At 34.9% G+C, this 13,606-nt stretch overlaps 1 protein-coding gene across 6 annotated transcripts in view; it reads right to left on the reverse strand.

The window, feature by feature from the left end:
• The window catches only part of PlexA (plexin A), a 519,944-nt gene that overhangs the window by 55,548 nt on the left and 450,790 nt on the right, over positions 1–13,606 (reverse strand). For all 6 annotated transcript variants that reach the window (XM_072546050.1, XM_072546049.1, XM_072546053.1 and 3 more), the window contains 2 exons: positions 5,460–5,793; positions 4,948–5,294 (listed from right to left, as the gene is read on the reverse strand). In XM_072546050.1, the coding sequence (XP_072402151.1) occupies positions 4,948–5,294; positions 5,460–5,793 (681 nt within the window). The remainder of the gene's footprint in view (positions 1–4,947; positions 5,295–5,459; positions 5,794–13,606) is intronic.

Raw genomic sequence — 13,606 nt, forward strand, 5'->3', positions numbered from 1 at the left:
TAAAAGCAAACAATCTCACTAAATTAATAAAACGTATGGTAAAATTTTGACTATTATATGCAAACATGTGGTGAATTGCATACTTTGTAGTACTTGCAAAATAACCCCAAAACCAAACAGTGGTTGGGTTTCAATGGATTAAACCATACTTAAATTAAATTATCTGGCTTTGTGCCGATGGTCTTGGATTGCCTATAGGGAACATAAGTCCCTACTCGACATGAAAGTTAAATGCCAAATAATTTGATATGTCAAAAGTGATAATTGACTGTTTAAATTGACAATGACATTCGAAACAATGTTGATTATACATTTTTTTTAAAGTAAACCAGCTCAAGAACCCATATGTTGAACTCTATAGGAATTTTAATTAAATTAGTCTACTAAACTTGAGACAGTAACTAGTCTCTTCTTCTTGCAGTACAGTCTCCTATCGGAGGTTGGCTACCATCACAGCAATCTTTAATTTGTTGGCTGCAGCTCTGAACAACTGTATTGAACTGCACCCATACTACTCCCTTAAATTTCGCAACCAGGAAATCCTTCTACGTCCCACATTTCTCTTTCCCGAGATTTTTCCTTGGATTATGAGTCTAAGCAGAGAGTACTTTTCTCCTCTCATTATTGTCCCAGATATTCCAGTTTTTTCGTTTGTATGGTTTTTATGACTTCGCATTCCTTCCCCATCTTCAGCAGAACATCTTGATTTGTTACTCTTGCTGTCCATGGTATTTTCCACATTCTCCTGTAACACCACATCTCGAATGTCTCAATGTTTTTGATGTTTATCTTTTTCAGTGTCCAGGCTTCCATGCCGTACAGCAGAACGGAGAAAACATAGCACCTTAACATTTTCGTTCTTAAGTTTATATTTATGTCCCGGCTGCATAGGAACTTTTTCATTTTGACAAACGATTGTCTCGCTATCTCTATTCGCCTCTTGATTTCTCTTGTCTGGTCATTAGTATCAGTGAAGTAAACCCCTAAATATTTGTAGGACGTAACTCTTTCAACTGGCTGATTATTTATGGTTAAATTCACATTGGTGTATAGCTTCTTTGTTACAATCATGAATTTAGTCTTTTTGATGTTCAGTTTTAGACCATACTTATTGGTATGGGTGTTTATGTTTTCCATCAAAAACTGTAAATTTGCTAGGTTATCTGTTACTATTAGCGTGTCATCAGCGTATCGTATATTGTTAATTAACTCTCCGTTAATGTTCATACCAATGTTTTGCTCTAGGAGCGCTTCCTGACATATTGTTTCGCTATATATATTGAATAATAGTGGAGAAAGCACACAACCCTGACGCACACCTCGACGAATCTCAATTTCTTCGGTTAACTCATTATCAACTTTGATTTTTGCTGTTTGTCCCCAGTATAACCTGGATATGATGTTAATGTCGCGACTGTCAATGTTTTTGCTTCTTAGGATTTCATACAGCTTTTGGTGTCTCGACTTTATCGAAGGCCTTCTCAAAATCTATGAAACCTACTTAGAGGTCTTGGTTTACATCCAAGCATCTTTGCATTAACACACTCAGACCAAACAAAGCTTCCTGTGTTCCCAGTCCACCTCTGAATCCAAACTGTGTGGCGCTTATGTCCTCTTCTAATTTATTAAATATTCTTTTGTGAATTATTTTTAAAAATACTTTTAGTGTGTGGCTCATCGATGCTATAGTTCTGTGGTCTAAACACTCTCTGGCGTTATTCGTCTTCGGGATTGTGACAAAAGTAGAGGAGAGCCATTTCTTTTGTATGATGCCTGTTCTATAAATTGTGTTAAAGAGGTTCACCATTATGTCAAGTGCGTCGTCGTCTATTAGTTTCAACAATTCTACAGGAATTTCATCTGGTCCTGCAGATTTACCCCCTTTTGTGTTCCTTATAGCATATTCTACCTAGCTTTTTAGGATTTCAGGCCCTGTTGTGTCGTCTGTAGGTTCTGCCACTGCTATTTCTGGTCTTTCGTCTGCAAAAAGTTCTTCAATGTATTCTGTCCATCTTGCCAGTTTTTCATTTAAATCTGTAATTATTTTATCTTTTTTGTCCTTTACTATGGATGCTTGTTTCACTTTTTTACCTGTTATTTCCTTGATCTTTTTATGCATGTTAAAGCTATCGTACTAGTAACTAGTATTTTTATTATTATTTAAATCTATTGTTTATATTTTATGAAATAACTATAAAATTAACTAATTCTTCACTCATTGTTACTTTATCGATAAGGAATTGTAAACCTTGCAGGCTATCCGCTATTAATATGTTACCATCTGCATATCGGATATTGTTAAAGGCTTCACCATTCACTTTGATTCGCTCTGTAAGATCTTTTAACGCCTCTCTAAAAATCTGTTCTGAGTTTACATTGAACAACGCTGGAGACAGCAAGCAAACCCTGACGGACTCCTTTATTGATTTGAATTGAACTCCATCCACTCGTACTTTTACCTTTTTGTCCCCAATATATCTCAGGATATGAACCATCTTTTCGTGACAGCACATGACGAAAGCTTTGGCTTAGTCCAGAAAACATATATACACGTCAGAGTAAGACTACAGGACCATATACCAAGCAAACAAAACAAGCAAATATTGGATTATCAAGATGGGGTCGAATGAATCACTAAGCTGCAGTGGAACTGGATAGAGCAGTTAGAGGAAGCAGAAGATGAACGGTCGCTTAGACTCTATAAAAGAAGAGGAAAAGAAGATGAAAAGAAAGCTGATTACAACCAGCCACCAATAAAGAAAATTGGAAAAGTATATAACCAATAAGTATATGACCAGTATGGCAAAGGTATATAACCAAGATCATTAAGGAAATTTAATATAAACTAAACGTTTTTTTACAAATGAATATAATTCAGGAAGTTATCTAAAGAAGAAAAAACGTTTAAAAATTACTGGTGCGAAAAGTATTCGCTTTTAAAACGCTGGGATGGGACTAAACAGTAGTCTGTGGTCAGTACTTCACAACACGTGCTTTGGTTAGCACAATCTAAGTAATTCATACTTGGTATACGTTCATAAGTGTATGCTCTTCTTGCATACACGTGAAAGCAAAATTTTTAGTTTTTTCTACGTGTTTTAGTGAACATTTTGTGTGTTTCTAATAACGGAAGGAAAAGGAACATTGCATGTAACATTTATAATAAGCATAAAATGATTTTTATACATTATTTAACCTTTTTTTGTCGTATTGGGACATATATATCCCTGCAGTACTGTAGTGTGGGATGTATTTGTCCCAGCAGTATTTTAACATACGAATTTAATTTTTATTATTGAAATAATTTTAGGATGAATCGATCACTGTCTAATAAATAATTAGAGGACGAGCTTGCTAATTTATCTGATATGGAGGTGGATCCTTACCACGATAGTGACGATAGCAATGACACAGATTATAAAGGCTCTGATGCTTTCATAGCACGGATTCTTCAAATGATGTAGATATCCAGATGTATTAAAATGTACAAACGGTAAATGAAGATAGCGATAACAACTCTGAAAGTGTGAATTTCACTGATACAATTTCTGCACAATCAACTAGCAATACTAAATTTATTTGGCTCCTACCAGGCAGAAGACAATATGGCAATATTGATGGCAATGGCAATAATGACAATATTATGACTTACCTAAACAGAGGTTAGACATAGCTTCATTGTTTTTATAGACTATTTCCAAAGAGACTCATACGACAGGTAAGTTATTATACAAATCTGCGCTTACAAACGCTCAATAACGCAAAGATGACATCACACACCACCAGGAGAAACAAAAATTATTCTTTGTTCATTGATAATGCCATATAATTTTGTACCAGCAATTAATATGTATTGGTCACGCAACAAATCCCTCCGGAACGCAGCAATATCAGAATCCATTACCCGAGATCGTTTTATGCTACTGATGTCAAAATTGTATTTCAATGACCCTGAAAATCCTCCAGAGGCACCCAAAACGTATTACATTGAAGACATTTTGTCATACTTGAAAAATACATTTTTGAAAGTGAGAACTGACACCACATTTCAATCCAATGATGAGTCAATGACGAAATTCAAAGGGAAGTCCAGTCTGAAGGCAGAAACAATTGCATACCCAATGTTCAAACTAAATTAAAAGAAAGAGGTGAATGTGAAATATCAGTACGTGATATCAGCATTCAAGTGGACAGATACAAAAGATGTGTTACTTATAAGCAACTGTCACAATGACACTATTGCTACTACAGTTGGAAAAATGTAAGATGGTACTCTAAGATGATGATTTTCTACAATATATGCGGGCGTAGATCATGCAGATCAAATGATTACTTTATACGATTTAGATAGATGTGGGAAATGGTGGAAGAAAGTATTTTTTAGGTTGCTAATGACCTGTGTTCATAATTTGTATATTTTCTATGTCAAAGTTTTCTCAAATGTTCTAAAGATCATCTTCCAGTTGAAAAAGGCGACCGAAACAGATGCATAAGACGCTAGCCCAGGAAAATTGAAAAAAGGATTAAAATCATTTGCCAAAAATGTGAAATAGCTTGTTTTACACCATATCATACATAATGCAACAGTTACTGCTGGGATATATTTATCCCATAATTAAACTACTGTAGGAACATATGTGTCCCAAGGCATTTTCTTAAAAACCATATTTTTGTAAAAATGTGGAATTTCCTTTTAAACATCTTCCTTCACTTACTCACAGCACATTTAGTTCAATTATACAGAAATATCTTCAATGTCCAAAATCCGTATTTAAAGGGTTAAAAATTAATATTTTTTTTTTAAAAAGGCTTGCACGTGATGGGAAAAAGTTAATTTATAATTTTTAAATTGTGGTTAATCCTCAAATAAAGTTAATCTAAAACAAGATGCCACAAAAACAGCTATAATAAAATAATTTATGCATGATCAATATATTACAAACTTACCTGACAAACAATCTGTTTTGTCTTGATATAAAGATGATCGTATGGTTGACAATTGATTCCAGCAATACTAATTCCTGAATAAATATCTTGAAAGTTTTTACCCAGATTTATACCTTGGATTGTAATATTTGTCCCTCCTTCCCACGGTCCCAATTCTGGACTAAACGACGTTACTTCAGGATTGGGACAAGTTTGACTTCTATTCAACCAAACCGCCGAACCTTTCTCGCACTGGTCTTTCACTTCACACCTATCCGAACTCTGGCACCAACCACAGTCGTATTTTTCAGCTAAGGCTAAGCATATTCCACAGTTGTCAGCCATATCACGACAACGGTATATCACAACTATAAATAAAAATTGTTTCGTTAAAATAATTCTACAATTGTACTTGCTCGGAAAAGAAAAAGGATGAATGTTCTAAAAATTATGTATATGTATAATAATTATTATCCTCTGGAGACAGTGAAATAACTAAGAAGATATTTAAAAATATTGAAAAATATACGTACTGTGAATATTGTCTGGATTGTCAAGAGGCTTAGAACCTCCCCAAATAACAGCAAACGTAGCTGTGATGTTCGGAGCTCTAGAAGTATATGAAAACTCCATGGGGTCGCAATAAATAGTATCACCTAGTAGTTGAGCATTTACACTGGTCACTCTTCCTTCGATATTGAATTGGCATACGAATCTTGTTTGAACTATGAATTGACCAATGATATGGACTTTCACCTTGATTGCTTTCTTTATGCCAGAGGCCACTAGGATTTCTGGCGAATTTCCAACTGTAGCATTTATAGTTGGACAAAATGCTGGTCCTGATCTGTAGCTAGGACCTGCCCTCTGTAATGAAAAAACACCTCTTAGAAATTTCATTATATCAACTAAATACAAATATATATTACTACAATTTTTTTTTTATTTTGAATATGTTTTCTTTGTTAAAAGAATTTTCTTTTTTGGCATATGATATTTGAGTTATAAGATTTGTAATAAATATATCAATAAATAAATAAAATAATCTTCATAGAGTATATCCAACATATAAAAAACATGTACATATAAAAAAAAGATTAGAAGTACAGCTTATTTTAATGTACACTATATACGATAGACAAATATTTTCCAAACTGAGATTAAAAAAGTATTCTACCATACCAAATTTCTTCATTTTTGTTTTTGTCACATTCTAACAATCTAAAAGGTAGTGGGTAGACACTTTTCTACGATCCCGGTAGACAACATTTTCGACGCACTTGGGACAATATGTCCCATCAAAAATTCAAAAAATTCTATTGGGTGAATGAAGCCCAATTTTACATTGAAATTAAACATAGTCTTTATAATCGTACGACCATGTGCCTAATTCATAGGCAACCCACCATTCGTTTAACCTATATTTCTCATTGATAAAACGAATGGTTTTTTTGTCAGAATGAAGCAACGTCAACCGCTGACACAAGCAGATATAGAAAAGTTCGCCAACAATTTTTATTCCGATTCAGAATTAGATAATTTTGAAGATCCATTTGCCAATAGTGATAATTCTGAAGATCCGAGCTATACAGATAGTGAAATTTCTATTGATCGGTATCCTTCTGACAGTGATTCTGAAGAATCAGATTTCGAAACAATTGAATCTGAAGATGAGATAACTAACCAAGAAACTTTAGAACGTGAAGGTAAAGAAAACAATGAAGAAATGCCTTAAAACTAATAATTTTAACCCAAATTTTTAAAAAATTTCTCCCATACCCCCCAAAAAAGTTTATGTCCCCCCCCGAAAATCGGTCCTGGATCCGCCCTTGGTAACAATATTGTTGAAATTACGAACAACCCAAAGAAACCTGAATATTATTAAAAATAATCAATCTAAATCAGAGGATTGAATTTTATATTTTTCCCTGTATATTTAATTTCAATGAATGTACTGTCGGTTGTCAAGCGACTTTCCCTTCTTGGAACTTTACGGCACTAAAACATTTTAACACTGAAACACTATGCCATTGTTTCTATCTAGTCCTCATCTCATAATCGGAATCTCATTTAACAATCTTCCGAGGTACTTAGACCTCTTAACTGTACCGATAGTGTTTCCATCTAAACTAAATAATCGAAACAATTCAACACAAATTAAAACAGGAAATTCTTCAATGAAGTAAATTAAACTTTCAAAGGTCTTAGACAAGGGAGCTGTATATTACCCACATTATTTCAAATTTATCTTGATCAAACACTGAGAGGGTGGTAAAGATAATTCCGACGAGACAGATTCGAGGTGGCTTATTATTTGAGAGACGGTATTTTGGAGCGTTCGTTTTGCTAAATTGACCACAAGTTATAAAAATACCTATATTCACATATACATCATTATTCTCAGCGGATTCTACTGCGTATTATACAGCGTATTCTTCATTTATGCCCACAATTGTCTAATAGTCGCTTTTCTGTGCCATGTTGTACCGGCTTGTTTCCTTATGTCATAGTCCCATCTTAAATTTGGACGTCTTCTTGGTCTCTTGACGCCTCTTGGGATACCACAGTGTAATTCTAGTGGACCATCTATTGTCAGTTCTTCTCGTTAAATGTCCCGCCCATTGCCATTTTAAAGATTTAATTCTCTGGATTACATTAGTGACCTTGATTTTCTGTTTGATCCATTCTATTCTTTTTCGATCTCTCTTTGTTATACCTAGTATGCATCGCTCCATTGACCTTTGAATGACCATTAATTTCGCTATTATCTATTTCTTTAGTTTCTAAGTTTCGCAGACATATGTCATGATTGGTAGTATACACTGATCGAATGCTTTTTTGTTCAGGTGGAGTGGCATCTTCGCTTTGAATATAACTGCATTTCTACCAAGAGATGCCCAAGCCAGTTTCATTCTTCTGTTGATTTCTGGAAGCAAGGAGCCAGATTTATGTATTAATTGTCCCAGGTAGACACACTCTTCTACTGTCTCAAGTGCAGTGATGTTTAGTATTACATCTTGGGCATCCAATAGCTGGTTGTACATCGTTTTTGTTTTTGTGAAGTTCATTTTTAGGCCAACTTCATTGCTAGCTGGATTTAGGTCGCTTATAAGTTCTTGTAGTTTTGCAGGATTATTAGCAATCAGAACGATGTCGTCTACAAATCTTAGATGTCTGAGGTATTCTCCACAAATGGATAGGCCTTTGTTCTGCCAGTTCATTTTGCTGAATATATTTTCTACAGATGCAGTGAAGAGCGTGATATTTCGTCTCCTTGTCGGACGCCTCTGGTAGTGGGAAATTCTGGAGTGTTTTCATAAATTTTATCTTAGCTTTTGCTTGTCTATATATATATATATATATATATATATATATATATATATATACATATTTACTAAAGTCTCTACGTACGGTTTGTCAATGCCCTGGGGTTGGTTAAAGCTTCTATTACTGCCTTGGGATATATAGAATCGAAAGCCTTCTCGAAATCTATGATCTATGATCCAGGGTACTGAATCTACTTCTGAAGTCAGTTTGCTTTCTTGTTAATCTGCTGTTGATGATCTTTGTGAATATATTGTATATGATTGGTAGTAGACTTATAGGTCAGTAACTTTGTATAGTTCGCTGTAGAATTTAGTCAAGAATTGTATTATTTCATTTTTGTCTGTAATTCTGGTGCTTTCGTTTGTTAGAGCAACAATTTTCTGCTTCCCAATGATTAACGCTTTTCTTTTTTTCTTATAGTTTTTTCTGTTTTCGATTGCATTTTCTACCTGTATCTCATTGTATTTTCTTATGTCTTCCATAATACTTTTCCTTATTGTCTTACAAAGTTCTGTGCATTGTATTCTCAGTATGTTGCTACTTTCATTTCCCTTCTTTGATTAAGCATTTTTTAAATTTTATCAGTGTAACATTTTCTGTTTTCATCAGACATGTTCATTTTGTTGCTGCGGGCTTCTGATTTCTTTGGCACTATCAATGGATAATTTCCATTAATTGCGAGCTGTCGATTTGGTCATGTAATCAATGTCATCAATTGTTCTTTGGTAGTGATCCGAGTTTGCTTTTAGATTGTTAATATTTATACCGGTTACTGTTGGTTTTGTGATTCATTTTAAGAACAATTTTTGCTCTGATTAGTCTATGGTCGCTGCCTGTTTGAAATTTATACATTACACTCATTACACTGAAATCTTTTATTGCAGAAATCTTGTTGGTTAGAATGAAGCCAATTTCGTTCTTAGTGGTTCCATTTGGTGCTACCTAAGTCCTTTTTCTGTAGCATGTGTTGGTATTGTGCAAACTTAACCAGTATTTCTTACCGTTCATTTCTCTCACCGACTCCATATTTTCTCATGACTTGTGTGACAGTCACTAATTAAATACTTGAAGTGGCTCTTATTGTTATTTAATATACTCCGCCAAAAAAGTAGCGCATCACTTATCAAATTACAAATATTTCTGACAGCATTTGGTTAATTTAAATTATTTCTTTCTGGCCCCTAAGAATATTAAGGCTAGCATAAATATTAAAAATAAATTTGTAAATACAGCTTACTGTTTAAGAAAAAAAAATGTTAATTGCTATTTTGTCTGGTTTTTATATTATCAAACTTTATTTTACTTTTGTAAAAAGTATACAGTTTGCGTTTAATTTAAAATTTTGTATTAAATATTAAGTATGGAAGGTCGTGACAATATAAATTTAAATTTAACAAGAGATCAAGTGGTTAGAATAATTTCCCTCCGTGAAGACGGAAGGAGTCAGAGATATGTGGCAAATTTAGTGGGTGTAAATCAGTCGACAGTATCACGAGTGGTAGTAAGGTACCGAGAGACTGGTCTTTATGAAAGACGAGCTGTAACAGGTCGGCCAACAGCAACTACGCATGTGGACAACAGATTTTTAGTCCTTCCGTCTTTGCGTCGAAGACATGTGACTGCAAGTCAACTTCAACATGACTTAGCCGAGACTCGAAATGTACGTGTGTCTTCAGAAACTGTTAGGCACATCTTAAGACAGTCTGGAATTAGGGCCAGAGTAGCTGCCACTGCCCTGAGACTTACAAGGGAACACCGTATAGCATGTCTAACATTTGCAAGAGAGCACGTAAACTGGAATATCGACGACTGGGGTAACATACTCTTTACGGATGAGTTAAGATTTTGTTTATACACTTCGGATCGAAGAATACCAGTTTATAGATGAGATGGCGAGCGTTATTTTCAATGCAACCTAAGACCGGCGACAAACTTTGGGGTAGGATCTATTATGCTCTGGGGCGGAATATCTCTTAGGGGTCAAACCCAATTTGTACAGCTAGATAGAGGATCCTTAACTGCTGATAGGTACATTAGAGAAATTTTGGAGATGTATGTTGTTCCTTACGCCCCATTTATTGGTAATGACTTTATTTTAATGCATGACAATGCACGCCCACACGTCGCAAGAATCGTTACCGAGTACCTTCAAGAGGTAAATTTACAAGATTTTTTTTATTCAATGCTATTTGTGCGCTTACTTCTAATTTATGAAATAAATTAAATAAAACCTTTGTTTTTCGTACATTCTGCATTTTTCTTTTAATACTTATTACGTACTTAAAAAACAAAAAAAAACAACAGTAATCCACGTTTTAAATTATTTTTAATATAAAATTTGCAGTTTCATAGGTGATGCGATACTTTTTTGGCGGAGTGTACTTAAGCTATGTTACTGTAGAGTTCCTCTATTTCTTCGTCAGTGTGAGTAATCGTTGGGGTGTATATTTGTATATTGTATCTCTTTGATAGAGATCGTACCGATAGATAGATCATCGTTGCATTCATAAGAATAGACACAAAAGTGAATGAACAAAAAGACATATGTGATTAAACATTTAACAAACCTCTTGCGCGACTCTGTAGAGTCAGCAGAAAATATGTGTCATAAATTTTTTATTTAAAAGCAACTTTTGGAATTACAATATATGTATTGTATATTAGTAGTATTTGGAAACGTTAGTAGAGTTAGACGCCGTCTTTGTTTACGTCAGCGAATCTAGCCCAGATGTTTGCTAAGTTTATCAATAAAGAAACAAAAAGTACAATCGTTATTTTTCCGAAGTGAAACTTCGTTTTAAATAGTTAGCATTGGTAATATAGAGTAATAGAAAATAGGTGTAGATACGTGCAGTAGAGTTGGTGCCACGCAGGATAAAATACCAGGAAGCGGTGTTGTGAAACAAAAAAATTCCAATGAAACTAGAACGTAAAGATCAAACGTCTACTGTGTGAAACATGTCTATATTAAAGAACACAAGATGGCTAGAGGACATTCAAGCAAGGTCATATTTGTGTACTACAAAGACTTTCTTAGTTTCCAGATACTTCTCTAACTCTTTCTTTTTCCCCTTTCATTTTTTAATCTATCAGGGTGTCGGGTTTGAGCTAGCTATTTTAATTTCCATTCACCCATTTCTTCCATTCTTTTATATTTCCAACAATTATTTTCAATTCCTCGAGTGATTTTTGTTTAACTTTTCCCGCCTCTACTACTTGCTGTATCAATTTTCTTCTTAGTCTGCCTCTGTTTCTTTTTATGATGTTCTTTGATTCGTGACATTCCTTGTAATTCTATTGGGTTGCACTCTCATCAGATGGCCATACCAGCCCATTTGTCTCTGCTATTTTATTCATTACTGGTTCTTGGTTAACCATTGTCTCCTAATAGTGTCGTTGCTTAATCTACCCCATTTTGTCTTTCGAACCTTCGAATCCTTCTTAGGTGTCTCACCTCCACTAAATTTATCCTGATCTTATGTTTTTCCAGAATTGTCCAGTTCTAGGATAAAAACTCAAATTTCACGAACTCTATAAAAATGAGGTTGATCAACTGTTTAATATTCCCATTACTGACCAACGGATGTGAATCTTGGACCCTATGATAAGCGGAAAGAAGAAAGATAGACGCCATGAAATGTTCTATTGAAGAAAAATGTTAGGAATTCCGATGACCGACCACAGGATAAATATTTTAATTTTAAATGAGCTAAATGTCAGCAAAGTCCATCTCCAAAAATTAAAATACTTTGGACATGCCATGAGAACAGATACAGAAAACATTATCCAAGGAAAAGTAGAAGACCAAAAGATCACGAGGAAGTTCCCCAACAAGATGGATCGATCAAATTACAGGAATATGCAAAAGACCTATGTATGAGTTAAAACAAATGACCAGAGACAGAGGTCTTTGGAGACGGACAATAGAAGACATCACGACGACCACTGCATTCCCTCCGGGGTGGGGAGGGGGTGTTTGTGGGTCAGGATTAAATAGAGATATGTATAGTCGATTAAGCTTTTCGCAATTTTCTCTTCAGCCACAAATGTATATTTGTCTTCAATGGTTTGTTCACTGAATGTGCTTCCCATTATCGGGTCATTCGTTCGGCAGAATTCTAGCATAGAATTGCATTTCTATTTAATGTGTCTTCTCCATATTGTCCAATACATCGTAATCCCCTATCAACATCCTTACCTACTCTTGAATTCCAATCTCCGAAGATTATTATAGTCTTCCTTAATTTGTCTAATGCATCCTGGAGTTCGTTATAGAATTCTATCATTCTTTCTTCTTCTTCTTCTTCTTCTTCATTACCTTCTGTTGGTCAGCATATTTGTATTATCCTTATCTTGTGCCTATCCTTCGTAGTTTGTTATCTCTAACTCAAGATAGAAATATATGGAGAAATATAATTATATAAGGCTCTATATCTTCTTCTTCTAGTTCCATGACCGTTATCGATCGTTGGATATCATGTTGGCTACCATATTCGCTATCGTGACTTTATTGACAGCAGCTCTAAATAACGATGTAGTTGATTTTCTATACTATTGCCTTAGATTTTTCAGCCATGATGTTCTTCTTCTACCAGGACCACGATTACCTTGGATCTTTCCCTGAATGATCAGATGTAAAAGATCATATTTTTCAGGGTGTCTCATAATGTGACCGAAGTATTCCAGCTTGCGTTTCTTTATTATATTGACCAGTTGTGTTGTTTGGTTCAGCCATCTAAGGACCTCCTCATCTCTAACTCTGTCGACCCAGCTTATTTTCAGTAGTCGTCTGTATACCCACATCTTAAAGGCTGTTAAGCGTTTAAGGATAGCCTCAGTTAGAGTCCACGCTTCCACTCCATACAGCAGGACAGGAAAGATGTAGCAAGATGTCATTCGAACTCTAAGGTCAATGCTAAGATCGTGACTGCAAAGTACGTTTCTCATTTTTACAAAGGCAGCTCGGGCTTGTTCTATTCGGCTTTTAACTTCTGCGGTTGGATCCCAGCTCTCATTGATATTACTGCCGAGATCCACGAGTTTTTCTACTCTGTCCAGTGTGGCATCTCCGACTTTTATACCGTCATCCTGTATATAATTTTGTTTGCCAACTATCATATATTTAGTTTTCCCAACGTTGAGTTTTAATCCATACTGATCACAAGTCTGTTTTATTTTGTTCATTAGATTTTGAAGGTCTTCTCCGCAATTAGCAAGCACCAAGGTATCGTCGGCATATCTAATATTGTTGACGGTTACTCCTTTCACAATAATACCTTCGGTTGTCTCCATTAAGGCTTCCTTAAATATTTCCTCCGAATATAAGTTAAAAAGTAAAGGCGACAATATACAG

This window comes from Diabrotica undecimpunctata, chromosome 10 (genome assembly GCF_040954645.1).
Source record: "Diabrotica undecimpunctata isolate CICGRU chromosome 10, icDiaUnde3, whole genome shotgun sequence".
NCBI lineage: Eukaryota > Metazoa > Arthropoda > Insecta > Coleoptera > Chrysomelidae > Diabrotica > Diabrotica undecimpunctata.